This window comes from Heterocephalus glaber, unplaced genomic scaffold, assembly GCF_053883595.1.
Source record: "Heterocephalus glaber isolate CG9 unplaced genomic scaffold, H.glaber_assembly_v1.0 deba00001175, whole genome shotgun sequence".
NCBI lineage: Eukaryota > Metazoa > Chordata > Mammalia > Rodentia > Bathyergidae > Heterocephalus > Heterocephalus glaber.
In genome coordinates, this window is record NW_028258207.1 from 1,077,835 (window position 1) to 1,105,574 (window position 27,740).

Here is a 27,740-nt window from a genome sequence, read left to right on the forward strand (position 1 = left end):
GCTTTACAGTTGGTGGAAACTATAACCCTGCCTCAGTTCCCCAGTGCTAAATCGTGTAGTACAGCAGCTCCTGCAGCCACCTGTCGCAGGTCTGTAGGTGTGGGAGTAAAGTGCCTGGTGCATGGTGAGGCTTTGGGAAGCCTGGCTTGTCACCCTGATCATCGCCTGGTGACAGCACAAGGCTTAGCAGGTCTGTGCCATCACAAGACTGATCTGATGGGAGCTGCAGCATCCATGCCCAGGCCCTGGCCTGACCACCTGCCCCTCCATGCTGGGCACTGAGCTCCTCTGGTGGGAGAGGTTGGTGCCCCCACTGCCCTGGCTCCTCCATCACCTGAGACTCTTCAGGTACCCAGGACATGCGTTGACTCCTGTCACTGCGGAAGTCACCTCAGCCTCCATCTTCACCAGCATGAAATGTCTCCTGGCACCGAAACCCTATTACGGAGCCTCCCCTGGGTTTTGTGGCCGTTTTCCGAAAGCCAGGTGTCCTGGGCTCTGCGGCGGCATTTGTGACTATCGTCCATGGTGCTGGGTCCCGGTGACTGTAAAGTCGAGTCAGGGATTCTGCAATGCAGGGTGGCCCTCGAGTTTACTCCGGGCACTGTGTGTGCTGTGTCCTCCCGGGCTCACGCCTGAGACAAACTCCTCGAGTAGTAGCTGTGATTAAGTGTCCCACGCACCCGGACTGCAGCGTGTTTGGCCGAACTGGGAACATTTCCAGTGTGTGGTCCACGACGGCCATGCAAAGCAGTAACAGAGCAAGGCTCTTCAAATAGGTTGGCTAAAAGCTTAGGAATGGGAGGGGGTCCGCTGCCATGGGAGAACAGGGAAGGAAGGGCCTGGGAGTCGCCAGCTTCTGCCCCCGAGGCCGTGGCTCGGAGTCTCAGTCATCGTGGGCTGCTCCGCTCTGAAGTGACCGGACACAGGTACCGCCCCTGGCCTGCAGCCGCTCGAGACTTGGGGGGGGGGGCACCTCTGCTGTGGGGAGACTGGCTTCAAGGAACGGCTCTGCCCTGGAGGCCGCAGCCCCAGGCAGGCGGGGAGCGGGCCTCTCCTGCTTGCATGCGTGGTAGGTAAGGGTATGCATCTCCCTGCAGAGCCCACAGCGTGGGAGGCCCTCCCCGCCGGGCTGGACACAGCAGGTGGTGTAGCAGTTCCAAATGCCCCACTGAGAGAGAGAGACGTGGCCTGGGCTCCGCAAGGCCTGCGGGTCATCGTGACCTCAGGAGGCACGCGTTCCCAGCCTAGCTGCCTGCATGGGTCCCCTAGCCAGGTCAGGGAGCCGGCGGGAGCCCCTTCCCTGCAGGCAGGCAGGACCCCACGCTCTGGGAGGAAGGGCTGGGCACTGCACAGGCACGGAGATGAGCTCCACCGCTGGCTGGACTTTCTGGTTCCGTTTGAGAAGCCACTTGAAGTGTAGTTTTCCACAGAACTACACGCAGACAATATTTAGACTCAAGTGAATGTTAGTGAGATTCTCCCCTCCATCAGAGGTCCTGGGTTCTCCTGAGCTCTTTCACACCACCCCAAACCCTGGGGCTGGAAGAACCTAAGGGTGTTTAACGCCATCAGGGTCAGGCCACATCTGCACAGGCTCCCGGGGCGAGACCCAGCTGAGCTCGCTGCTTATTCACGGAGACAGGTGCGGTCCCCCTCGGCACCACTGGAGCCAACGTGCCTGACCAGTGTGGCCCTGCTCTGGGCAGTGCTTGCCAGGAGCACCCTGCCAGTGTCTGTGGGAGGACGGGGGTCTCATGATGGAGACAGAAGCCTGGCTCCCACAACAGCGCATCGCTCTCGGAGCCGGAGCGCGCTGGGCAGCCTGGTCTGCCATCCGAGTTCGCGTCCCAGTGTAGCGCAAGGCGCCGCGCTGTGGCCGCCCGCAAGGCCCCTGCTTCATCGGGCTGACGCTGTTCTGACGGAGCAGGGTCCCCAGGAAAGGACGACTGTGGCCCCCCTCTCCCCCACTCTGTCCTCCTTCCCCGTCGGCGCTGAGACCGGTAAACCCGTCTCCGTGTCCTGTGGCAGCAGCGTGGAGTGGACCAGGACGCCCAGAGAGCGCTGCGTCTGTCCTCTGCCCAGAGAGGTTACACCGCCACACCCAGCCCATGGGGGCCCATGTGATCTCCATTCTGGACTGAGAAGAACCAGTAGATAAGCATCATCTTCCTCCCACACTGAAGCCGTGGCCTGGGGAGGAATCCAGAGGAAGCTGTGTTGGGTTTTCTCACGTCACTTCAGTTCTCGAGCCAGCAGGAAATTGTATCCTGCCTCTGCCACTCAGTCCTGTTTGCCTTCTTTTTACCAAGTTAAACAAGTTTCTTCCTGCTGTTTAGAAGACAACGTCCCCGAGTCTTCCCTTGGCTTCTTGGGCTGAAGCCCACCGGTCCTGCAGCTCCCTCCCTTCCACCCTCTCGGTCTGCGGCCCTGAGCTCCGGGTCCCACCAGGCCCCGCAGGCTGTGGCAGGGACCTTAGGAGCTGCCACAGTGTCCTCTGCTGTCTTCCGGACAGGACGAGGCCAAGTCCTGCAGCCAGGAAAATGGGGCAAGGGCAGGAGGCAGAGGGCAGCGTGGAGCAAGCCCTGGGGGAGAGACGGAGGGACGCGGCCTGTTGCCCTCACAGGATGCGCCCGCCCTCTGCCCTCGCCTGTCCTCCCTCCCAGCCAGGGCCGTGAGAAGCTCCTGCGGGCACCGTGTCCCAGGCTCGTCCAACCTCGGCCTCCTGCGTTCCCCTTCCTGCCTCCCACGGATCTGCGGCTCTGTGTCCCAGGCTGGGCCCATCTGAAAAGGCAGCCTCCTCGGGAGAACGGGAGCCGTCTTCCCGTGCCTCTCCCACCAGAACGGCACCGCCTGGGAGGACAGTGTGAGGGAGCCAGGAGGCTGTCACACCCAGCCGCCCCCAATCTGAAGGAACGCGCTGAGGGTCAGCCTCCGACTCAGCCAGGCTCCTCCAGCCGGGCGTCGCGGGCCCAGCGAAAGGAGGTCCCAGGAGAGAGAGGATCCGTTCCCCGGGTACTGGAATGGTCTCCACTTCAAGTTGCAGTCACTGAAAGGGTATGAAGCGCCCAGTTCTCACCTTGGAGCCACTGTTATTGTCATTTATTTGTATCCACCTGGAAATCCTCCAGCTACGCAGGGCTCACTTCCCGCTTACACGGATGGCAGCTGCCATGCATGCTGGCCCCGCTGCCTTGCTGCTTTGTCTTCGCTGACCAGCAGGAGACATGGTGCCCTGCCGTCGCTTTGCTGTCTTACTTGCCATAAAGTGAGACCGTTTCCTGTCCAGCAGCTATGCAGGCACTCTGTCCTTCCATGCTGTGCCGGTCAGTTTGTTGTTAGGTGTTGTATTCTGACTTCACACTCTATGATCCGAAGGTGCTCCTCACTCGGGGATAAGACCTTCCCTTCATGGGCTGTGTCGCAGCCGTTCTCCCAGTTTATAGTTTACATTTGGTGCTGTCATGTTGGTGGTTTCCAAGCAGAATTTGATTTTATGTGCAGATTCCTGTCCTCTACCTTGGTAAGAAAGAAAGAAGACAGGGAGCCCTTCCACTCTGTGCCTTGCGCATTTCTTCTGCTGGCTGCTGTCTTCTCTGAGCTCCCATCTTGGGCAGGAGCGGGCACAGGGCTGGGGGCCTTGACCTGGGATGGTCCGAGGAGGTAGCCTGGGCATCAAGAACCTCAAGTCTGGGTGAACTGAGAGCATGGGCTGCGCCTGGAGGGAAGCTTGGAAGCAGCGGTCTGGAGAGAGGCGGGTCCTGTTAGCAGGGCGAGGGCTGCTGCCACACAGACAGCTGCAGGAGAGGGACGTGCTTTCCTTGGCAGAGGATGAGACCAGGGCCGGGGATTTAGCTCAGTGGTTCCGGCGCCTGCCTCAAAAGCGCAAGGTCCCGAGTTCGATCCCCGGTACCAATAAATAGAAGGAAAGAAAGAAAGGAAAGAAGATGGGACCAGCTGCTCGAGGCCGCGACTGTGTGGACTTGGGGTTCGTAGACGCCCACCCCTCGCCTTTTCCCCCACTGAGATGCTGGGTGGGGCCCCTGTCACCACCTGGACGGGAGCCGATGGAGGAGCTGACCCCTGATGCCGGGCACAGATGACGCATCCCGTGTTGCTGTCCGCGCTGACCCCTGCGCTGCCTGGGCCCGCCCTAGTGGGCACGGGGCACCCTAGAGACCCCAGCAGGTGGAGAGCAGGGCCCCAGCATGGCAGGAGCCCCTTGGGAGTGCCCCGCTCTGCCAGGCAGCCGCATGCCAGCACAGGTGGCTCCAGCTGCCCTCCCTGCAGCCCCCTCCCTTGGCCGTCCTTTAAGAGCTGGATTCTGGTCTTTCTTTGAAGAGGGTATTTCTCGAAAGAAATGTTTTCTCCCCCTGCTAGACACTCCTGCAGCAAGAGAGGAGGAACAGAGGCTTTGATCTCGTAGGCATTCTTTTTAAATTTGATCTTTTGATCTAATGTTTTGTTTCTATGCACTTAATGGTTTGCCTCAAAATCACCTAAATATCAGGGCAAATAAGACAAATACTTTCAAGAGCAAAATCTAGACCATCGCGTTCGTGTAACCCTTGACAGTGTACTGTGAGACCGACTGCCTTGGCAGCCAGCAGGTTGTCTCCTTCAGGAGCAGGTGAGGGACGTGCAGTTTCCCCTGTCGTACAGGGCGCTAACTGGATGATCCCAGGGAGCCAGCGGCATACCGAGAGCTGTTCTGTCTCCGTCCTAAGAGTCTTTACAGGAAGAATAGAAATGCTGCCAGGCACCATGGGCTGTGACAACTGTCAGAGTCTCCCCTGAGGGTTGTGGGTCGGCCCCGTTCACTCTGCTTTGGCCCAGGCTTCCCTGCACAGGGTCCAGGCTGGCAGAGGTGGGCAGCTGCGTCGTGACACCATGCGCAGGGCCCCTGAGAGGCGGACTGCGGAAGAGTGCCAGTGGTCAGAACGGTGTGGCCTCTGGACGCAGCCCCGCAGGACCTCAGTTGCAGGACATCCGCGATCTAAGTGAACCAGAAAATCAAGGGCCAGGATTTGGTTTGAGCTCAGTGTGGTTCAAGTCCTGTATTGTAGGCCGAGGCCCGTAATCAGTGCAGCCACTCCTGCGCCAAAATATTCTCGTGAACAATGGAGTGCAAGGCTCTGTGGTTGCCACTCATCTTTAAATCCATGGATCAGACTCTAGGCCTTTACAGAAAGTTAATTAAGCTTTATTTCCTAAAGAAAACCATCACCACCGCCTGGGTTGATGTCTAGTGTGGTTGTCTGCGTTGCTGAGCAACCTTGAAATGTACCATCATCGCATGCATGTGTACAGAAAACGAAACACTGGAAGTGTCCCAGACAACCAGCAATAGAGGACAGACTACATGTTTGGACACTAAAGGTTAATCCACAATGACCTCTGCTTCTGCTCAAGGTGGAGTAGTAGGGCCCAGACTCCTGCTCCCACCTGGAACAGCCAGAAAAGAAAGAGGAAGAAGAGAAGAGAGACATAAAGCAATGTTTCCTGAGTGTGGACGTCAGGCAGTGAGAGGCAGTGACCCTGAGAAGGCAGAGGGAGGGGACTGATTGCCCTGTCTGGTGCCTTGAGAGAGTGCAGGCCTGAGGTGGGGTGCAGCGTACCCCCGAATCGAGGGGAGGGAGCTGAGAGTCCAGGCAGACCAAGGTGGCTCAAGTCCTGGGGCCCCATCCTGCAGAAGAGCCTCGGGCAGCGGCCTGGGAGTATCAGCAGTACCACCCGCCCAGCATGGTAAATCCACATCGCCTGGAAGCAGGGAGAAGAAAACCACCCAGCGGAGCCCTCCAGACCAGACCAGGAGTGAGGCCAGGCAGGCTCGGTCCTAATGGCTGTAACCTGCTCTGTATCACAGACTGCTTAGCACAAGAGATTGGACAGGAGAAACCGAGGAAAACTTAACAGAGAAAAACTAAGGCGAGCCAGTGTCTGAGATGAAAAGCACATAGGATGGGACTCATGGAAGATGAGATGTCGCAAAAGAAAAATGGTGCATTTGAACACGAGTTTGAAGCCCTCAAAATGAAACACAGGAAGAGTTATTTTTAAAAAAGAGAGATGACTATTTTGTAACTCTGATGGCTGAATGTGTGTGATTGGAGTCCCCGAGAGAAAGTGAGGGGGGAGAACAGCAAACACATTTGAAGAAAGAACGCTTGGGCTGGGGATTTAGCTCAGTGGTTCCGCTGCCTGCTGCGCAAGTGCAAGGACCCGAGTTCGATCTCCAGTACCAAAAAAAAAAAAGAACGCTTGGAATTTTTCTAACTTTGATGAAAACTCTAAACTTACAGGGCCAATGGGTCAATGAACCCTAAGCACAAGAAATATGAAGAAAACTGCACTGAGGCACATAACAAACTGCCCAAAAGCAGTAGTTAAGGGAAAATCTTTAAAATAGCCAGAAGGAAATAAACTTTACAGACCGGAACATATTCTTATAAACATGGGAGAAAACAAGTCTCACTTTCATGGGATGGAAAAACCATCAGCCCAGAATTCCATAACCTTAAAAACTTTCAACATTGAAGGCATAAAGAAGAGGTGTCTTTCGGTGTCCGAAAGCTGGAGTTGATGAGAAGCCCTGCAGGCAGAGGGAAATGACATCGGGTTGGGATCTGGGTTGGCCTGAAGGAAGAGGATGCATCAGAAATGCCAGCTGCCCCTCGCCATCCTCTTATGAACCGTGAGGGTGTTGGCGACACCTGGACCCAGAGCAGGTTCCCAGGAGGAGGACTTGGGGGAGTCTGGGTCCACACTGCACAGCCACGCCTCCCAGCGGCCTCACGAGGTGTGGCGGCCAGCAAAGGCCACTCCGCCTGCAGAGCACTCGAGGGAGTGCACAGCAGCGCCCGTGACCGACCGGGCCCTTGGGGGTCCACAGTGGGCAGGGGCGACAGTGCCGTGGGCACCAGGACAGGTGTGCATGCTGACTGCACTCACGTCCACACTCGGAGGATGGTGTGCGTGCGGGTGCAGTTTACTACACCCGAGCCATCTTGCAGCAAAGCTGCTAAAATGAACGTCGAGGACGGAGAAGGTGAGAAAACCATAGAGAGGGGATGCAGAAAAGGCAGTTTTACAGGCCCTGTACCAACTAGGTAAAGACTACATGTAAGATTTATATATCTGAGGAAAGAGTTTAGAAAAATTGTTGAATTTAGAAAAGAGCATCCCAACCAGGTGTTCTAGTGCCATTTGCTGAAAACACTATCTTTTCCTCTGCTCTTGAATTGAATTTATATTCTATAAAATGTTAATGATAAATAATCTTTCAAAACTCAGTGGACCATATATGTGTGGTTCTATTTCTAGATTCCCTGTTTTATTCAAATGATCTATTTGTCTTGCCTTACACTGACACTGCCTTGATTACTGTAGCTTTAGAGGAAGACTTAAAATTAGGTACTAAACGTCTTCCAACACTGTTTTTTTTCTTTTTCTAGGTCCCTTGTACTCCTACATAACTTTTAAATTTCAATATCCAATTCTTCATTTATAGCAAGTATACACAGACCTGAATTTTTATATATACCTTGTGTTTTCTGATCCTGCTAAATTCAAATACAAGTTCTAGGGGCTCCTAGAGATTTCTTAGTATTTTCTCTGTAGATGATCACTTCATCTACATATAAAGATTTAGCTTCTACCTTGCCAATCCTATCCTAATTGTGTTATTTTATTGCCAGACTATTTTGGTTTGGGCCTAGGTTTCAAAGTTGAATGGACAGATGAAGAGTAGGCATATCTGCCCTTGTTCCCCACCTTAGAGAGAAAGCATTGTATCTTCTCCATTCATATAAGGCATTCTTGCTGGAACTATGGAGTACATGTCTTTGATCTGTTGAGAAGGTTCTGTTCTACTTCTGGTCTCCTGATAGCTTTTACCATGAACAGCTGTAGAATTTAGTCCAATACTTTTTCTCCAACTAGTGACAGGATCATATGGCTTTTTCTTTTCCTCTGTTAAAATGATGACTTTTGGGGGTGGATCTTCCAATGCTGAACCAACACTGCCATCTCTATAACAAAACCACTTTCTATGTACTGCCAGATCTGACTTCTCATAGTTTGTTTTGTTAAACAAATTTCTATCTATGTTCATACTTTTTTCTTCTATTATCTTTATCCAGTTTTAGGATTAGCACAATGTTGATTTCCTAAAATGAGGTGAGAAGTGTTCCTTCTTTTTTCTGCTTTAAATGTTTGATATAATTCATCAGTTAAAATGTATATGAGCCTGCTGTTGTCATATAAGTAGGTTTTCAAGCTAGGAATATACTTTCTTTAATAGGTGCTATTCAAATTTGATATTTCCTCCAGAGTTAGTTTCGTTAATTTGTCTTCCAAGGTACTTCTTAGAAGTTGTCAAATTTATTTCAAAATAGATTTTTGTAATATGCTTTCTGTATCCTTTTAAATTCTGTAAAATCTGTGGTAATGTCTCCTAGATCTTGATAATGTAATTTTAAAAATGTGTAATTGATACTGTGTAATAGGAAGAAAAGGTCTAAAGGAGCAAGGGAAGTGGGAGGGGTAGGGGAAAGGAAAGAAGGGAAAGGAAAAATATGAGAAAAGGAAAAAAATGAAAACAAAGTCTTTGCGAATAGGGAAGGGTGGAGGGAGGTGGTGAAAGGAGGGCAGGGGAAGGGAAAAAAATAAGAACCAAGATGCTCATGTAAAGGTACAAGATCCCAATGATGTATGTAACCATATTTTATACCTAAAATGTATCAATAAAGTTAATGGGCAAAATTAAAATGAAAAGAGCATCCCAGGCAGCCTGCATGAGGCTGTAGGCTCGCAGTGGTTTAATAATACAGAAAGGAGTAAGCAGAGGGAAGAGCACGCTACTTTCAGACGTGGCCATTTTATGAGATCTGAATTTCAGCGATTCTGTTCGAGGTTCCTAGTATTTCCCTAGAAACATACCTTTCTGTGCTACCATCTCCTCCCGTATAAGATGAGGCTGAATCATAAATTGCTGCTGATTCCTTCCTTATTTCTTTGCACTCAGGGATAAATAGCAACACTAAGAAAGGAATTGGGGAGGAGGGGAAAGGACTTGGGGCTTTGTTTCTGCTCCCGACCCCAGGACCGGGAGCCCACAGTGGTGGCAGCTGAGCGGCCCCGTGGACTAGCAGGGAGCTTGTCTTCTGGCCCTGCACCCTCGGGCAGGAAGGTCCAAGGGGAGTGAGAATCACACCGCTTCCCCGGCCCTTGGACCCTCGTGGTCAGGGGTTTGCCCCCTCCCCCCGGCTGGCCCTGGCCTCTGGGTCCCCGTGGGAGCGTCTCCTGTCGTGGTCTCCCTGAGCGATCTCTCACGTACAGGTTCGCGCTGACCTTGCCTGCACCAGTGCGCTGGCTGTGTCCGCTCCACTGCACACAGGCGCTCGTCCACCCTGAAGACCGTCCGCTGTACGGCTCCCACCGAGCTGCAGGGCACCTGCAGCCCGGGGTGTGAGGCCACAGAGGCCGGGCCACTCCCCCCGCACAGGCACTTCTGTTACAGGAGAAACCGGAAGAGCAGATGCCTGTAGGTGGCGAGTTGGAGGAGATACAGATGGTTCTGTGTAACGGGATTCCGAGGAGCCCTTCTGCCCCGTAGATGATCTGAGTCAGTTATTTTCATAAATTTCACCTTTACACACTGCCTTTCACTGGAACAGCGCTGGCACCCTTCTGCCCAGCCTGTCTCATCGTCCTGATGGGAACCTGCCCTGCACCGTACGGTCCGAAGCTTGGGGTGCTGGACGGCAGCCTCCGTGTTCCCGTTGTATCCCGGGGAGCTGGCTCATTCTCCCATCGCTGGGATACAGACTGGCTGTGGGCCACCTCCGGACCAAGCCCCGGCTCGTCTCTGCCTCTGGGGTTTGCGAAGGACACTTGAGGGACACAGTGGTGAAGCCAGGTGGCCTGGCCGGACCCTGCGGCCCCCAGAGGTCTTGGAGCTCAGGGCCGCGGCTTGTGTGTCCCCTGCCCTGGACACCTGGCCGTGCCAAACCTGTGGAAGTGTCCAGGGTCGTGGTCCCGGCTCCCTTGGGTGCAGGCCCCAGGCCCTGTTCTGCTGCGCCGCCCACTCCCCACGGAAGACTACCTGCGCCTCAGCCTGTCCACGTCCACACCCCTCGCAGCAGAGCGGCCTGGCACGCGTCGATTTTACCCCAGGGCCCCTCCGGGCCGGGGTGCAGCCACACGGGGTCTGTCGGTAAGTGACCAGGCCTCCTCTGACTGCCTGGGGCCTGGCGGCTTGTCACAGCAGCCAGTGCTTCCTCCCAGCTGACAGTGTGAAGGGACACCACGCCCAGGGTCGAGGAGTGGTAGGAGTGAGGGGCCGGGAGGTGGATGAGGCAGGGCGCGGGTGCAGGTGGCCGGTGTGTGCAGCCTCCTGCCGACCCGGCTGTGGCTCCAGGGCTCAGGGGACCCCCGGCTGGGCTGCTGGCCCAGGTGTGGCTGCGCTGGGTCCCAACTCCGGGAGGCTCAGGCCCCACCAGGCTGAGGCTGGGACCCGACAGCCACAGTCCAGGCCTGGCCACCTCGGCCTCTGTCCCCCACTCCAAGTCCAGCCCGGGCCTTGGCTTGGGTGGCGGCCCGTGTCCCGCCCTGCTGTCTCCCCGCCCGTGGGTTCGGGCTCGCTGCCCCTGTGATAATCCACTCCAGGCTGAGCAGGGGTGTCGCTCGCTGCGGGACAGTCTCACCACGCCCTGGAAAGCGTCCCCAGCACAGCTCCCGCCGTCTGTGTGACGCCTGCTGGAAATGGCGGGACAGCCCTGGGTCGCTGCCACCCACGCTGCGGGTCCCCTGCGCCTCCCGGTCGCCCGCGTCTCTGCGGTCCTGACAGCACCCGCAGGCTGCCCTCGCCCCCACTCTCAGTGGGAGCCCATGCTCGGCCTGTGTGGCCCCTGGATCACAGGACCCCCGCCTCTGCGGAGGGGCACAGTGGCCCGGGGAAGGCGGGGAGGGGACAGGTCACCAGGCGCCCGCCCTTCTCGGGCCTCCGGGGTGGGCCCTGTACCCGCTGGTCCCTGCACTGCAGCCCCCATGTGCTGCCACCCCAGGGCCTCGTCCTTAGGGGACAGCCCCAGGGTCCCCGAGGCTGGTCCGCCTCCTCCTCCTCCTCGGGCGTGGGGTGTCCATCCCTCAGGGACGCTGCCCTGGACACCTGCGCCGCCCGCCTGGCCCGGCCTCACTTTCCTCCCCGTCCAGTGTCCGCTTCTCAGGCCACACCCGGAGCCCAGTCCCCGGGGTCCGCCCGCTGCCCTTCCCATTGCAAGACCCTTTGCAGCGGTGGCCCAAGTGCTTCTCCGGGCACAGCGTGACTCCCACCTGCCTCTGATAACGGAGGGGCTGGGGTGACGCGGGAAGCCTCAGGCCTAGGACCCCCGCTCTGCCTCGTGCTCGCTGCAGATCCTGGCTCCAGGGCCACCAGCGTCCTTGTGTGCTTTGCACTCGGCCTTGCGAGGCTGTTCTCCCCGTCCCCACTTAGAGGCCACATCGGGGCCAGTGGCGTCCTCAGCCTCCCGCTGGCCGGGCAGCATCCACTCTGCTCCCTCCGCCCGTGGGGACGGCAGCCTCCTCTCCTGTCCCACCCCAGCCGACGGCTTGGACGCTCCGCCCGCCTCTTCTCCCGCAGCTGCTCACAGTGCCAAGCTGCACCGTGCGGCCGCCCCGCGGCTCCCCCAGGTGGGCATCCGGGGCCCCTCACACTCTCTGGGCGTGGGGTTGGGGGTCTCTGGTCTCTCCGTGTGCTCCATCCTGCATTTCACCCGAACTCCCTTCGCCGAGGCTAGTCTGTTCTCTTAGCCACAGGAGGTCCACCGCTATAATTTTTGCCAATTAAAACCATTTTTCCTCGCTTACTTTGGAGCTGGCTGTGGCAGATGGTTGGTCAGATCAGCCCTGAAAGATTCCCCAGATCAGCTATATTAGAGCCATCACTTCAGATGCATGGGGCTAAAGGCCAGAAGCTGAGGCAGTTACGGGCCACTGCTGAGCAGTGAGGGCCCTGTTACTGCCCCGTGGGGAGCTCGGAGGACCGGAAGCCACAGCGGGGAGCTACAGGCGGCTGTGGGTCGTTCCTCCCAGCAGACAGTCGTGCCTAGCTGGTGGAGAAGGAGCATTTGAACCCTGAATGAGCCGTCTCCGCGGCGCCCGGCGGGGCCCACAGGTGGGACAGGAGGGTGGAGGTGTTCGGCCAGGCGGGGGCAGAGCCAGGAGGGACAGGAGGCCGGGGAAGAGCAGCATCCTCCCCGTGGCTGCTCTAGCCCTCAACACCGTCCAGAACATCAGCCCCGGCTCCAGGCTGGCCTCCCAGGGACACGGCACAGCTTACAGATGGCACCCGACAGCATGGCCACCACCCAGTGCCCCTGGGGACCAGCACCTCTCCCGTCCCTCATGTGGCATCGTGGGGAAGGAAAGCAGAGTGATGCCCACGGTGAGGGCCCAGCCACCTTCGCACAGGGACAGGCGCTTGGAGGGCCGCAGCCTCGAGCGTGGTCTCTGAGGGGACCCGTTCGCTGGACAGCACTGCGAGCCACACCTCCCTCCGTGGGAACCAGCCTGGTTGTGCGGGACAGTGACGGCACGGGCTCGTCCCCTTGAAGGAGCAGGGTCCACAGCGGAAGCTGGTGCAGCCCACCAGAGGCCAGGGCCCCCACTGCCGTGTGGACAGGAAGCCGAGTGCTCCGGTCGCCAGCCCTGGCGAGGCTGCTCAGCCCCTCCGTCGGCGGTGGCGTCCTGCGGTCGCTCAGCCACAGCTCCCAGGGACTGGTGGCAGGCGAGGGGCGACGCGGTGTTTATGCTTAGTGCACCCCAGCGACACAGGCCAGGTGTGCGTGGCTGTGCGGCTCACACATCGCACAGGTGTGCCCACCGCACCGCCTCCCTGCGCCCCCTCGCCCATGCCCTTCCCCACCCTAGTCAACCTGCTGCTAGTTTCTTGGCTTCTCTCCGTTACTGTGTTCATTCACATTTTGAGTTTCTAATGCAAGAGAAACTGTGACATTCAGCTTTCTGGGTCTGGCTTTTGTTTCGATGATGGTCCATTTTTAATCTGTCGCCCAGGCTGTCCCTAGACTAGGACAGCATCCTGCCATAAACATGGGTGCACCGTGTTGCTGGAGTGTCGCCTCTCCTCTACCCAGGGCAACACGCCGGGGTCACGCGCTGTTTCCGGCTTTGTGTTGAGGACCCTCCAGGCTGAGTCCCAGGGTGGCTGCGTTGGCTTTCCCAGCAGTGTGGAGCACCTCCTGCCTCCCACCCGTTCCCATTGGCACTTACATCGCTTATGTTCTTATGCCTGGGGAGAGATGGAAGCTTGGTGTCATTTTGATTTGCATTTCCCTGATAGCTAAAGAGGTTGAACATTTTTTGCAAACTTCTTGGCCATTTGTACTCTTTTTAAGAACTCCACTCAATTCATTTGCCCATCTACTGGTTGGACTCTTTATTTTATTGTGTGTAGGGTTTTTTTGAGTTCTTTATATATTCCAGATATTGATCCCCTATCAGAAGAGTATGGAGCAAACATTTTCTGGAATTCTGTAGGTTGTCTCGTTGCTGTCTTGTTTCCTTTGCTGTGCAGAAGTTTTTTAATTTGATGTGGTCCCGTTTGTTGATTCTAGATATTACTGTCTGTGCTACAGGGTCCGATTCAGGACGTCTTTGATGGTGCCTATGGCTTCAAGTGTTTCTCCAGTGTTATCTTCCAGCAGTTTCAGAGTTTGTTTCTGTGTCTAGATCTTGATCCATTTTGATTTGATGTTAGTGCAGCTGAGAGACAGGAATCTAGTTGCAGTCTTCTACAGGTGGGTCTCCAGTCTGCCCAGCACCGTCTGCTGAAGAGGCTAGGCTGTCTTTTCTCCAGCGTGTGTTGTGGCCCCTTAGTCAGAAATCAGGTGGCTGTCTGGGCCTGGCTTGTGTCTGTGTCCTCTGCTCTGTCCCACTGGTCTGCGTGTCTGTTTTTGTGCGGGTACCATGCTGTTTTGGTTACAGGGTTTGTAATATCCTCGACGTCTGATACTCCGACGCCTCCAGCCTTGGTCCTTTTGGTCAGCTTGCTTTGGCCATTGTAGGTCTTTTCTGATAACTACATGAACTTTAGGATTGTTTTTTCTAGTTCTGTGAAGCACGTTGTTGGTATTTGGAAAGAGAATGCATTGTAGATGATTTTTGGTAATATGGCCATTTTACTAATATTAGTTCTTCTGATCCTAGAAGAGATATCTTTCCATTTTCTAATGTCCTCCTCAATTTCTTCCTTTAAAATTCTGTAGTTTACATTGTAGAGGTCTTTCACCTCCTTAGTTAGGATGAGTCCTAGGTATTTAATTTTTTTAATCTATTGTGAATGGAATTGCTTTTCTGGTTTCTTTCTCAGTGGGTTCATTATTGGTGTATAGAAACACTGTTCATTTTGTGTGCTGATTTTGTACCCTGCCACTTTGCTGAATGTGTTGATCGGACAGAAAAGCTGTCTGGGGGAGCATCTGGGTTTTCTACGTACAGGATCGATCGTGTCATCTGCAAATAGGGGTAATTTGACCTCTTCCGTTCTTATTCCTGTCCCTTTCCCTCTCTCCCTTGCTGCGCTGCCCTGCTAAAATTTCCAGCATGTCGGAACAGGAGCGGCAAGTGTGGGCCTGGAAGGCAGTGCTTTCTGCTGACCCGCTCAGGGCGGTGCAGCTGTGGGCTCCTGTGTGGGTGTTGCCAGCCTGAGGGAAGACCCTTGCGTTCCTGTCATCCTCATGGTGAGGGCGTGGTCTCTAGGAAAAGCACAGCTGTGGAGGCTGGGGACACTGGGTCCAGTCTCAGTGCCACTGACTGCTTGCTGGCCAGGTGGCCTGGAGTAGGGCCCATGACTCTCCTGACCCCCATCTCCTTGTCCGTAAGCAGAGTGATGTATACTTTTCAGAGTTCCCCCCAAAATAACGTATTTGGGAGCTCTGTGTCCCTGCAGACAGTGGGGGCAGAAACGTGTGTCCTTCCCAGTTCTTCCTCGTGGGTGCAGCCAGCCATGGACAGTGTGAGCCCCAGGAGCCCCTCCCTGAACTGGGTCTTGTGGGCTGGGTCTACAGCGTCCCACCGCCTGGTGGGGCTCCTCCCCGTCTCCGGTCCTCTGAGCATGTGACGTGGAGACTCCTGGCACCACTTTCTGCTTCATCAGAGCCGCATCACCCTGAGGAGCCACTGTGTTCCGGAGGCCACTCCCTGCTGGGGCCTTGACACCTCGGGGACCTCCTGGCGCGCGAAAGCTGACTGAGGCCCCACCAGGGTCCCCTGTGCGCCCCAGGACCGTCCAGAGCGTCTTGTGCAGCACATCCAGCTTCTTCCGCAGGCGTCTGTGGCCCCGCCTGCTGGGCTCTGACCCCTCCCTGAGTGTCCCGGTGCCAGCTCCAGCCAAGCCCTGGCCCTGGTGAGACCTCCTGCCGTTTCCTGCTTAGCAGCTGTGTTGCTGGACACTGGCTTGCCCTGCTGAGGACAGTGAGGCTCTTGCTGGACGCCAGGAGGCACCCGTGGAGGCCCAGGCCACTGAGGCTGCAGCCCCGCACTGCTGGCCCAGATCTAGTGGCGGCCAGGACACGGGCAGGTGGTTAAGAGCCTCACTCGCCCCTGAACAGGAAGAGCCAGGCCTTGGCAGCAGCAGACGTTTCTGGAAAGACTTGAATGCCCACTGCCACCCCAGGTCTAAGTGGGCACATCTCGAAGACCCCAGCCACACAGGCGATGCAGGCCATTCTACTCGTGGGTTCAAACCACCGTCCACATTGGGCGCTGGTTATCGAAGACCCTGGATGAGAGTTGGATCTCCTGCAAGGCAATAGGATGCAAGGTGAAGGAAAGACACAGAAACAGGACTTAACCAGAAAGCGGGGACCCGGGATGGGCCATGCTGAGCATGTGGCAAGGACCCCAGGCAAAACCAGGGCCGCCGGTATTTACGGACTGCACAAGCGTGAGTGAGAACAGGGTACGGGCTACGTGTGGCAGCCAGTGATATCAGCTGACACAAGCAAGGCTCGGAGAGAGGAGGATAAGGTGTCCTTGCAGAGGAGCAGAGCAGAGCAGACCAAAGTCAGGTCATGGTTAGCCCGGAGGCTACTGAGACAGCTAAGGGAGGGGCGGCTCTGAATGGAGCGTGGTCGGAGCCACACGGTCGGTCCGGCTGCAGTTACCTCACTAGGAGCCCTGCAGCTTCACCGGCTGGGACTTAGGTCTCCGTCGAGCCTGAGCGCCAGCAACACGCTCTGCGTCACGTAGGCTCTGGTCCGGCTCCAAACACACTGTGTAGCCAGTGACGGGACGGGGGCGGGGCAGCTGCTCTGTACTGCAGCCTGCTCTGAGCCTGGCCGGGGGTCTGCCCTGAGGTTGGCGCTACCAGGTGCCGTCCCAAGCAGCTCCTGTCCACCCTGTTCTGTGCACCTGGTCATGCAGGGGTCGGGGCTCTGCAGTGATGGGAACCACTGAGGAGATGACAGGGACACGCCCAGAGCCGTGGGGCGGGCTGATGCAGAGGCACCCTGGTCACGGTCGTACTAATGAGACCCAAAGCCCAGAGTGGACCCTGCTCTGGGTGTGGGGTGGTGACAGTGCCTGCGGCCTCGGGCCTGGTGTTTCCTGGGCAGGAACCTGAGGAGACAGCTGGAGCCAGCACCCAGGACAGTGGCGGACATGGGAGTCACAGCCCTTGGGACTCCCACCCACACCTGCACTCAGGAATCCCCGGACCTGACACGACCTACAGGCTCTGTCCGAGCTCTGGGAGGACCACTCACCCCGCTGTGCTGCAGTGACAGGAAGCAGAAAGGCTGTCCCCGGTGGGTTTCTGGGCTCCGCCCCAGTGGCCTCTGCTGTGGGGCACCGTGTCCATCCCACAAGGCCCTGCATGCTGCAGAGGCCACCAGCCCGAGCGCCCCCTGCACGCACCGAGCCAGTGCTGTGTGTGCAGCGCCCCTCTGGGTTGCCCAGGTGCCGGCGACAGCTGGGGTCCTAGGCCTTGCTGCAGGCACCACACACGGCTGAACACAAGGCTGTGCTCAAGCGAGCGCAGGGCCTGGCTTCTGCCCACACAGCGCGGCAGCCCACACCTCGGAGCCTCTCTGCCCAGCCGCATTCCGACCACTCATGAAATGACCTTCAGGCTGCCCACGGGAGCTGTGAGAAACGTGGATCGCTTGGACTCAGCCCTGGTGCTGTTCCATGGCGCCTCACGACGAGTGCCGAGCGCTCAGTGAAAAGCATCCCCATGTGCTGCTCCTGATTCCCTTCTGATGTTCCCCGCGTGGCTCCCAACCGGTGGTCTTAGCAGAGCGTTGCAAGCGGGCGTGGCCTGTGCAGAACCGGAGCCTGCAGCTGGACATCTGAGTCCTGAATGCTCTCCAGGGCCCAGGCTTAGAAGCCTCTGCGGCAGAACCTGATGGAAACAATCGAGTTCGCCCGGGAGGGGCGCTGAGGGCCAGCCGTGAACGGAACAGCAGCGAAGCTCGGAGCTCGGCGCGGACGCTCTTCTCGCCCGCTCATACCCACGTTTTCCTGAGCCTCCGCAGCGCCCTACCTGGCTCCTCTAACCCCGGTCTGCAGCGGTGCAGGGCTGGAAATTCAGTCACTGTGCACGGTGTCGCTCGGGCCCGGTACGACTTCTGCACGGGTCTCCCTTCGAACAGAGCCTTCCCTGCTCAAGGAGCTGGAGAGGCGTCTGGGGCGGCTGCAGGGCGGATCCGTCCCCTGTCGCTGAGCTGAGGCCCTGGGAGGCAGCCAGGGTGTGGGGCCCGTTGTCAGATGTCTCCTAGGAAAGCTTACCCGACAGCCTCGGGTTAACTAACAAACTCCTTTGTCTTGCCACACACATTCTAGAGTCAGTCCTTCTAGAGAAGAATTACTGCTGGGATTTGATAAAAATTTTATTAAACCTGTATTTTGGGAGAACGCTTATCTTTTTTATGTGGAACCTTCCAATCTTTGAACATAATCTAGTATATCCATGTATTTTTTTTTTTTCTCATTGCCATTTTGTAGTCTCCATTATACAGATTCGGACATATTTTGTAAGATTTATACTTTGGAAGTTTGTCAGAACTTGCTTTAAGATCCACATACGGTGTATTTTAGAAATTTTCCATATGCCCCTGTAAAGAAAAAAAAAAAAAAAAAAATATATATATATATATATTTTCATTCTTCAGTCCTTAGGTGGATTTTTACCCTCACAGTATGAGTGACTACACCCAGGGCCTTCACACTGAGCTACATTTCCATTGCTTTTTAGAGTTTTTGAGATAGGATCTCACTACGTTGCCCGTGCAGGGCTCAAATTTGCGATCCTCCTGCCTCAGCCTCCCGGAGTGCTGGGATTACAGATGTCTCTCCACACCTGCCTCCTTTTGATTGCTGTAGGCACATCACTGAGAGACAGAATGGTGTCCCATGATGGCTACAGCTTTGTCTAGTTCTCACACTGAGTCGGTTATTTTGTTTGAGGTTTTTTGAGGCTGTGACCAGGGTATACATACATTGCTCTATGTTCCTACTTGATCTTCTTAAAAATATGAAGTGTCTAACTATGACTATTTCCTTAGTCCAATTTTTCTGGTATTAAGCACCCCAGCTTTCTTTAGTTTACATAGCATATTTTTTCATTCTTTAGCCTGTAGCTTACCTCTTCTGTATCCTTATATTTAGTGTTTCTTATAAATTAGTACATTTATGTAATATGTGTGTGTATATGTATATAATTTGTACATGGATATATACAAATATATATATTTGTTTTGTATTTTGTATCTAGTTTGAAAACCTTGATCTTTTATGTGGATATTTGGTTAATTTACATGTAATGTAGTATTGATGTGTTTGGGCTTATGTGTACCACATTACTCTTGATTCCTGCTTTTGGGTATTTATTCTCTTTCCTCTTGGTTTGGGTTTGAGTGTGTTCTGCTCTTTTGGTTTCTTGGAGTGGAGCTTGGTTCATTGATCTGGGACATTTCTTCCTTCTTACTGCAAATATTGAGTAGTACATATTTCCTTCTAAAAACAGCTTTGGCTGCAGCCCCTGGGTTTTGTTGTGTTCTACAGTCACTTTCAGCTATGAATATTTTCTGAATCTTTCTTGGGATGTCATCTTGGATTATTAAAAGTATGTTAATTAATTTCCAAGGGACAGGAACTACCCTGTTATCTTTTTTTGGTACCGGGAATCGAACTCAGGTCCTTGCGCTTGTGCAGCAGGCGGTGAAACCACTGAGCTAAATCCCCAGCCCTACCCTGTTATCTTGTTAATTACCAGTTAATTCTCTCATGAGTGGAGAATGTACTTTGTGCAGTTCCAGTTACTTGATGTTTCTTGAGGCTTGCTTTGCGACAGAGCACTGTGAACACTGGCGAATGCCCGTGGGTTGGTGGGACGTGAACCCGCTGGTTTATGGTGCTCTTCACTCCTCCACTAGGTTTCATTTATTTTTTATTTGCCCTGTTTGTCACTGTCAGAGGAGTGAAGTCCCCGGCCACATTTGTGGCTTTGCCTTTTTCCTTCAGTTGCACATGTTGGCTTCCTGTGTGGTGGGGGTGGCGGGTGGACCGTGACCACTGCTTCTTCCTCCCGTCCCTCACAGGTCACCTCCAGTGAGCAGCACCGGCTGCGCCTCGAGCAAGCAGGCAACCTTCAGTGGGTGCTGGAGCGGCTGGCCCGGGCTGAGGGGTATGTGGGGCCCAGGCTGGGGGAGTCCGTGGGGCTCGGGGTCTGTAGGGCCCAGGCTGTGGGATACGTGGGGGCCTGAGTGGAGCGGCTACATGAGGCCCAGGCCGGGGGGTACACATGGGGTTCAGAGGATGCACAGGATGGGGGGGTCTATGTGAGGTGTGGGCTGTGGGTGCAACACTCACCACCCCTTCCCCTGCCCCACTTCCTCCCCGAGGTCAGGACCTCCCGCCATCCCTGCCCTGAGAACCCCGTGAGGGAGGGGCCCCACAGTGGGTGCCAGGGCTCCTCTGCCACCTCAGGGCACCCTGGAGGTCGATGACCCGCTGGGGACACAGAGGCAGTGCCCAGGCGCCCACCAGGCTGAGGCAGGACTCGCCCGCAACTCCCAGGACAAGGCGGGTGATGCCAGTGAGGGCCAAGCACCGGGGGGCCAGGGCATCCTAGACCGGGCGTCCCGGGGCAGTGGGAGGCTCGGCTGCTCCTCCTTCGAGGGCCCCTCCTTCCAGGCCACCCGGCCTCACAGCAGGAGCTGCAGCTGAGGCTGCAGTGTCACTCCTGGTGTTCGGGTCGGTGTCCAGAGCCAGGCCCAGACCACCGGGCAGTGGGCAGAGGCCGCGTGGGCCTCAGGGTTCCCTTGCTGGGCGTCCCGGGCTCCACCCGACCCGACGCGACCTGACCCGACCCCGGGAGGCTGCCGCGGCTCCTGCACCCCGCATGGCTGTGCTCGCCTCCCGGGCGGGGGCCCCAGCGTCAGGGCTCCTGCGCCACCCCGGAGCGATAGAGCTCCTCGCCTCCTCGCCTGCTCGGTGCCCAGTGGGCCTAGGATGCAGAGTGGGGCCGGGGCCTGTGTGCACAGCAGGCACGGGGTGGGCGTGGCTCACTGTAGAGAGCTTGTGGAGCCGACCCACGCTCCGGGCTGGCGGCCTGGAGACAGAGCTCAGGGAGCAGCTCCGCCCCGCTCCCTTGCTCCCTCAGCGCCCCTCCTCCACCTGTGTCTCCGCAGCTCACCCGACGACCGCGTGGTGGCGTCCCTGGCCCTGGACATCCTCCGCAGCCTGGGCTCCCCGGAGGGAGGCCCCTAGCCAGCTCACGCGACGTCTCCTGGGCCTCAGTGCCACCTGCAGCCTGTCTGGACCCAAGAAAGTCGGGGGACCCAGCACGGCTCGCTCGGGGGCTCTGCCTGACTCCGCGCCTGGGGAACGGGCTCCGGGAAGGCCAGGTGTGCTGGTCGCCCTCGCCCAGTGCTCCCCTCTGTGGCCGGGCCCTGTGGAGCGGGACGTGGGACCCGTGGGGCTCCTGCCCTCGGGAAGCCTCGCATGTGCCGCTGCCTCCACCTTCATGGCCGTTTTCAGTCCCAGGAAATGGGCCAGGCCTGCTGCCCACCCCGATGGCACAGGACCCGGCCCCAGGAGGTCTGCCCGGCAGGGTGGATAGCACTGACGGTCGCCACCGCCCCTCAGCCCGACACGAGCCCAGTCCCACACGGGACCCCGTGCCCCCGGCCCTGGGGGCTTCAGAGGGAGGCGCAGAGCGAGCGTGACCAGCACGAAGGCCTTCTGGGGCGTGGGGCGGCCCACAGCTCTGCTCGTTCTGCTCCAGCCCGGGCTGGGGAGCCCCTCTGTCCCCTGCCCGTGCAGCCTCGGCTTTCCGAGTGCGCGTTTCTGCCCTCGCAGGCCCGACCTAGCCCTTGGCAGGGTCAGAGCCGCCCGCTTGCCTGTGGAGCCCGGGGTGCTCAGGGCTCCGGCCTGGCCCCGCACTCGAGCGCAGGTGAACCCAGGCCCTCCTCACACACGGGCCAAAGAAGAAAAGGCGACACGATCTAATGAATTAAAAGTTTAATTCTGAACCATTTTTATAACTGTATTTTCTCTTAAGCATCGTATCACAGCAGGTTACAACGACTTTGGGATAAAAGGCAACTGGTAAACTGTCCAAAACAAGGTTCCAAGTAACGCCTCACTGAGTACCCTACCCACACATATCCCAAATAAAGTTTCTGATCAAAAACATGAAATAGATCTTCCTGCTTATTTTCAGCATATTAAAAAGGAAACTAATTGGACCATTTCTATTTGTCTATTTTATACAAAAAGGCTACACAATGTTACACTTTCTTCAGATTACAATTAGTGATTATGAATTAGTGTTCTACACCATTACTCAATTCTTAAAAATTAGAAATCGCTGCGGCAGTATTCACTATAACATAACACTACGAGAGACTTAAAACTAACAGTTACTGCAAAAAAAAAAAAGAAAGAAAAAGAAATTAAAGAGCTACTTCAAAGCAAGCAAAGTCAGTACCATTACAGATTATTTAAAAAAAAAACAAAACTTTTTTAACAAGCAAGGCTAGGGCTTGATCAATTCCATCTTGTGATCCATTCTTGTGCATTCTTCACTTCTCGAGTCACTCCCCAAATCCATATGTATTGTTACTCCTCGACCGAAAAGGACCAGAACAAACAGTTTACTTCAAGTGTCCCACAGGAAACTCGCGTGGTTAGTGTGTCAGGCACTTTCTGAGATACCAGCCCACCCTCGAGCCCTCTGCAACTCTACAGGCCAATCACAACCAAGTTCAGACAACACAGCTGTACAGAGAGGCTGCTATTGATATTCAACAGCACATGGTACTCATGGGAGTATTAAGTTGCAAAAGCTGTGGCAAAAAAACATTAAAGTTAATAACTTCCAAACATGTGATCACAGAACAACCAGAAATCCAAGAACATTCACATGTCCCGAGACATCTCCTTTCCAAGTCTAGATCTGTTTTTGTGGCAGATTTACAGATAGGCCCAAGCCACTCCCACCCTACAACCAAGTCAAGCTCAAGTGCTGTAGGCAGAGTAAAACTTTTTACCCAACTGGCTTTTTAAGCTTCTTACCTAAAGGAGGTTACAGGTCAGTATCAAACCAGGCCAGCTGGTTGCTGTCACCTGGCGGCAGCCCGTCCATGAGGTCCTGGGCGTGCCCCAGGTCCGGCAGCCCATCCACCGGGTAGTCGGCACCAGGGTGGTGGCCGCCCATCTCGTGCTCCATCATGGGGTCCATGCCCAAGGCGTCCTGGCCGTAGCCACCAGAGTGGAAGGAGCGGTAGCTGGGGTCTGGGAAGGTGGAGGGCGGATGGGACAGGCAGGGAGAGACAGACAACCAGGTCAGCACAGAGGCCGGGGCTATCTCCAGCTCCTTCCACTTCCAGCCTGCCTCAGCCAAGCAGTGGTGCAGGTGAGGCCACCCAGAGACTGCAGACAGTGCCAGCCCCGGTGGCCTCAGGCCTGCCGGCTGTCTGCCCGCACACACTGGGGCACCAGCAGGGACACAAGCAGCAGCTCTGCAGCTGACTCCAGGCTCCGAACTCAGGGCACAGGGGATGCAGACGGGACCGAGGAGGTCTGGCAGCTGGGATCTGCTTGCTAGGAAGCCAGAACAGCGTCTCTAAGAGACCTTGCCGTGCGTCCTCTCAGGGTGGACCCTGGCTGCCACCTAAGCAGCCTGTGTGCCTTGGCAGTGATCCCAGGCCTTCACCTTTGTTCCCCAGATCTGGCTCTGAAAACCCTGGTGGCACAGCCCTGTGAGGACCAGCCTGTGCCAAGCAGTCAGAAAATCCTTGCGCCCGTGCCTGTGGCAGGCTGCAGACAGGCGCACAGGCTCTGAGCAGAGGGAGGCGGAAGCCAGGCCCACAGGAACATGTGTGCAGTGGGGGACGCGGGGCGCTCGGCACTCCCTATGCTACGGACACTGCTGCCGACTCGGATTTCAGGACTGGAGCCTGCTTCCCTGCCAACACTGCTTCCCCAGATGGGCAACAGCTCGGCTGACAGGGCTTTGGAAGCTGCGCCTCCCCTGGAATTAGCTGGGAAACAGGAGAACATACCATCCTGCCGATATCCAAGGGGTTCTCCCTGGGCACCAATATCAAGTCCGAGATCAGCGGTCTGGAGAGATGGGTGCAAGGCAGGAAGAACACAAGGCACAATGAGGCTTCTCAATTGAAGGAGGATGCAAAAGGGACTGAGAACTCGAACATCACAGAGATACTCAGAAAGTGCCAGTCCTTCCAAACTTTAGCCTTTGAAGATGATAAATGTTTTCTTTGCACAAAGTACTAACAAATAGTTACTAATTTACCCTTTCAACAACAGACAGGCTAAGGACCTCCGTGCTGAGCACTCTGGAGACACTAAGGACAGAGGAATAAACCCGGCAGCACCAGGACTGAGACAGGCTGTGTGGGAAGTGGATCTGCAGCCTGAGTGGCGGGCAGGAGTGCAGGTCAGGACGTTCCTCAGATGCCGTCCAAATTCCTCACGGCCAGGCTAGCTGAGCTCTGCAGGCGCCCTCTCTATTCAGTCAACAGATACAACCTACCGGGTGACTGAGCCATCAGGTAACAGAAACTCCGAGGTGCTTTTAATTCTAGTTGCTGGAAGCAATGGTTCACCAAATACTTATACTGAGGACAAAAATCCCCAAACGAATTCGTAACAGAAATTCAAGTAGAAAAATTTGTTTCCTGGTATGGGGACTCCGGTCCCTGCACTTGCCAGGCAGGCACGGTGCCCTGAGCTACAACCCCAGCCCCTCCCTGGATGTGTTGTTAAAACAAAGCAACAAGCTGATGCCCGACTAACCAGAGCCTCCTCCACCTCAGCTTCCTTGCCACCCCCAGGGCCCGATCCCGACAGGGCTTTAATAAAGGCTCCAAGTTCATCTCCACAGCGTCGGGCCAGGGCTCTCCGCCACCTACCTCATTCCAAGCCATGGGCTCTGTCCTGAAGAGGGAGCTGGTCAGCTCCACGGAAAGCCGCTTCTTGTAGTCCTGCGGCTTGTCCTCAGACATCCGGAACAGCACGGCGGCCGCGTACGTGGCTGGGCAGGGAGGCAGGCGTGAGCAGGGCAGACGCAGACCCGACGGCAGGGCTGGCCGCGCCCCCACGCGCCTGCGCCCACATTCCTCACTCACCCACGCCCTCGTTCCTCGAGTGCAGCAGCTCTGTCAGGGGCGCCGTGGCCCCCTCCGCCTCAATGGCCTCCGCAGCCTCCTTGTCCTGAGCCAGCTCACAGAGGACCCCTGCGGCGACTCTCTGGATGTTTTCGATGGGAGAATAGAGCAGCTGGGGAGAAACCACACACAGCGCATTAGCGCCCCGTCCACCCCGTCCTCCCGGTGCGGCCCTCCACAGCACACGCAGCCAGGAGCGCTCTGCTCAGAGGCCAAGTTTTTAATCAGACTTAGAAACTCAAGAGCTGGCTTGGGCCTGTGCTCTCCCCACTCTACCTGGGGCTCCAAGGCCCAGCGATTCTCCTGACCAAGAAAAACGAAGGACACTTGTGTGAAAGAAATCGTGACTGCCTCATTTAGTTTTGAATTTCTGGAAATTTCAGACATGTCAAGTCCGGAAGACCCACTCAGACCCAACACACCTGCACGAACAGTGGAATGGTATTGAGTCCTCGGATGACGATGCGGTTGTGAACATCCCGAGCGAGGATGTGCAGGGCTCCGGTACAACCTTCAACTATTTCTTCCATGCGGACGCCCTCCTGCAGGAGAAACGCGGTCGGAGCCGGCACTGCCCTCCCACGCGCACACTGTGCAGCTGTTCCTACAGCTGTCCGCACTGGCTGCACGAAGGGCACCCAGGGCCGGCCCCCAGAGCTACAGGCCCGACGGTGCCTGGATCGGGAATTCTGACAGAACCCGGTGTGGATTGAGCACAGGCACACCACATCATTCAGAGACGATCCAAAGTATGCAGAGGACATGGAGAGGCCACAAGAGACACTGGGCCACTTATCTAAGGCTTTGGTGCCTGAGGGGGTCCCAGAACTAGCCCCCTAGACACCTGGAAACAATTACAGCTTTCATACACCTCGCTCCCAAAACGGACTGCTTCTGACCAGGGCCTGGCCATGCTGCGTCAGGGGTGGGTAAGCGAAAAGGAAGATGCACAACGGGCCAGCAGTGGCGGCACCAGGTCAGTGCCTCCTGTTTGCTTCAGGAGCCCTCCATCTTGGCACACGCATCTCCATGTGATCCGGACCCTCTGCTTCACTTGGTTACCGGCTGCTGAAATTCTACTGAAGCCCCGCTCACCACAGGGAGGCAGGGCAACTGTGCTGAGGCCATGCAGGACAGGGAGTCAGCTTTTGCAAAACATTAAGTACTGTTTGCTTCTGGTTTTGGATTTGAGTTTAAAAAGTTATAATCCTACTGCTTTTAATGGCTTTTATAAACAGCTTACTTTTCATGAGAACAACTCCTTTCTTCTGAAAAAAAGGGGACCGCCTAAATTTTATGAAGCCTTGCTCCTGACATGCGCTAGAATACAGCACGAGCTGAGTGCAGAAGGACGCAAAGCCCCAGCACGGGACGACTAGCAATATGGGATTCCAGAGTCCGTCACAGGAGGGTTCATCTGCTTTCTAAAGTAACCTCACTAAATAAAACTTTGTGAATCTTAAATAGTGACAGGTTTAAGCTGGAGACTTGACATCAAACGCTAAGCCAAGAATGTTATAGCTGAAGATTCCAGATATGCCACTACTTGGTCTTGAAATCGGTCAGTATTGGGTTCTTAGTCCCTGAAACTGTTTAGACTTCCCAGGGAAGAGAAGTTAAAAGGCAAATGCTTTGCAGGCAGTACTCAGCTCGCAGCGGGATAAGCAGCTCTGAAACCAGGCAGCCCTGGACTCCCACTCTGGCCCTGCCAGACCCTGAGGGGAGCCTGCCCCAGGGCGGCGCACAGCCCCTGCCTCGCTGTGTAAGGCGGACATGAGCATTGCCCTGGCCCACTCTTCCTCCTCTGCTCCCTGCTCTCGGCCCCAGTGCTGAGGGGAGGGGTCAGCACCCTGATTCCTGCCTTCCTCTAGGATCGCTGGTGTCGCTGCAGGACAGGTCTACCTACCACGAACTGCTGCTGCGTCCCACCCATGGACGTGCGGCGCTGGGTGTCCTGGTGCGCGCGCACAAGCAGCTGGACCAGGCGTGGGATAGCACCCTGCTCTCGCAAGGGCGCGTGATTTGCTGGACAGAGTGCAAGATTGCGAATCAATCCGACAGTAGCCTGAAGACAGGAGGGGAGGATTGGCACAAGCTCAACACAGCCAGCAGCTCAGCTGCCCCCGCGTCCCCACTGCATCTGCGGGCGTCAGAGGCGCGCAGATGCACGGTATTTCGGGTCCCGCCCCCAGGCACACCCCTGCGGAGTGCAATCCCTGTCCAGCAGCCCACACCACAGCCCCCACAGCTCACCTTGATCAGCGGCCAATGGGACGGCGGGTGCAGGAGCTTAACCACGACTGGGAGGCCATAGTGCAGGCGAACAGCATTCTGGGCCATCTCCGCCTCCTGGTGTCGGCTGGTTAGGTGACGCAGAGCACAGATGGCCGGCTCGGTGATGTCCTCCCTGTCCCCGGCACGCAGGACAGTGCGTACCAGAGCCTCAATCCCGCCCACCTGGCACACCATCATCTTGTTCTTGTAGTTATTGCAAGTGAGGTTGGAGAGGATCCCAGCGGCACAGGTGACCACATTGATGTCATCAGAGCCCAGCAGCTGCACAAGCGTCCCCAGGAGGCCCTCCATCCCTTCCTGCGGAGAGGGCAGGCACTAGCACGAACTCATCCAGGCCTGTGGCCAGGCCCTGTCTCCCCTGACTCTTACCTGCTTAGTCGCGGCGTCTGAGAGGTTCCTCAGCGTCCAGAGACAGTTCTGGACGAGGCGCTGGCTTGGGTCTGTCAGGTGCAGTCCTAAGGCCTGCATCCCACCTACACAACAAGGCCTACATGAAGCAAAGGCCAGGAGCGAACCCCGAGCTCCTCCTCCTCCAAGGCCACCTGCTCTCCCTTCCAGTCCTTGCTGCCCCTGCCTTCTAGGTGATACTGAGTTCATCCCAGCTCAGCTCACGAGTGACCACTCCTAACAGCTCCTCCTCCTCCTCCTTCTCTCTTCCTTATTCCCCCTCCCCCTGCAGGTGGTAATTTCTATTACTGGTTTCTTCTCATCCACTTGATCGTTTCAGAA

At 56.2% G+C, this 27,740-nt stretch overlaps 2 protein-coding genes across 11 annotated transcripts in view; one reads left to right on the forward strand and one right to left on the reverse strand.

Moving 5' to 3' along the window:
• Ulk4 (unc-51 like kinase 4) overlaps positions 1-21,977 on the forward strand; it is a 379,759-nt gene extending 357,782 nt beyond the window's left edge. For all 5 annotated transcript variants that reach the window (XM_004835115.3, XM_087210692.1, XM_087210691.1 and 2 more), the window contains 2 exons: positions 19,620-19,705; positions 20,712-21,977. In XM_004835115.3, coding sequence (XP_004835172.1) covers positions 19,620-19,705; positions 20,712-20,790 — 165 coding nt within the window. In that variant the 3' untranslated portion in view covers positions 20,791-21,977. The remainder of the gene's footprint in view (positions 1-19,619; positions 19,706-20,711) is intronic.
• The window catches only part of Ctnnb1 (catenin beta 1), a 28,162-nt gene continuing 21,950 nt past the window's right edge, over positions 21,529-27,740 (reverse strand). For 3 of the 6 annotated variants that reach the window (XM_087210649.1, XM_087210648.1, XM_087210645.1), the window contains 9 exons: positions 27,381-27,484; positions 26,970-27,308; positions 26,623-26,781; positions 25,139-25,258; positions 24,678-24,828; positions 24,462-24,583; positions 23,589-23,649; positions 22,600-22,818; positions 21,529-22,149 (listed from right to left, as the gene is read on the reverse strand). In XM_087210649.1, the coding sequence (XP_087066775.1) occupies positions 22,610-22,818; positions 23,589-23,649; positions 24,462-24,583; positions 24,678-24,828; positions 25,139-25,258; positions 26,623-26,781; positions 26,970-27,308; positions 27,381-27,484 (1,265 nt within the window). In that variant the 3' untranslated portion in view covers positions 21,529-22,149; positions 22,600-22,609. 6 annotated transcript variants of the gene reach the window in all.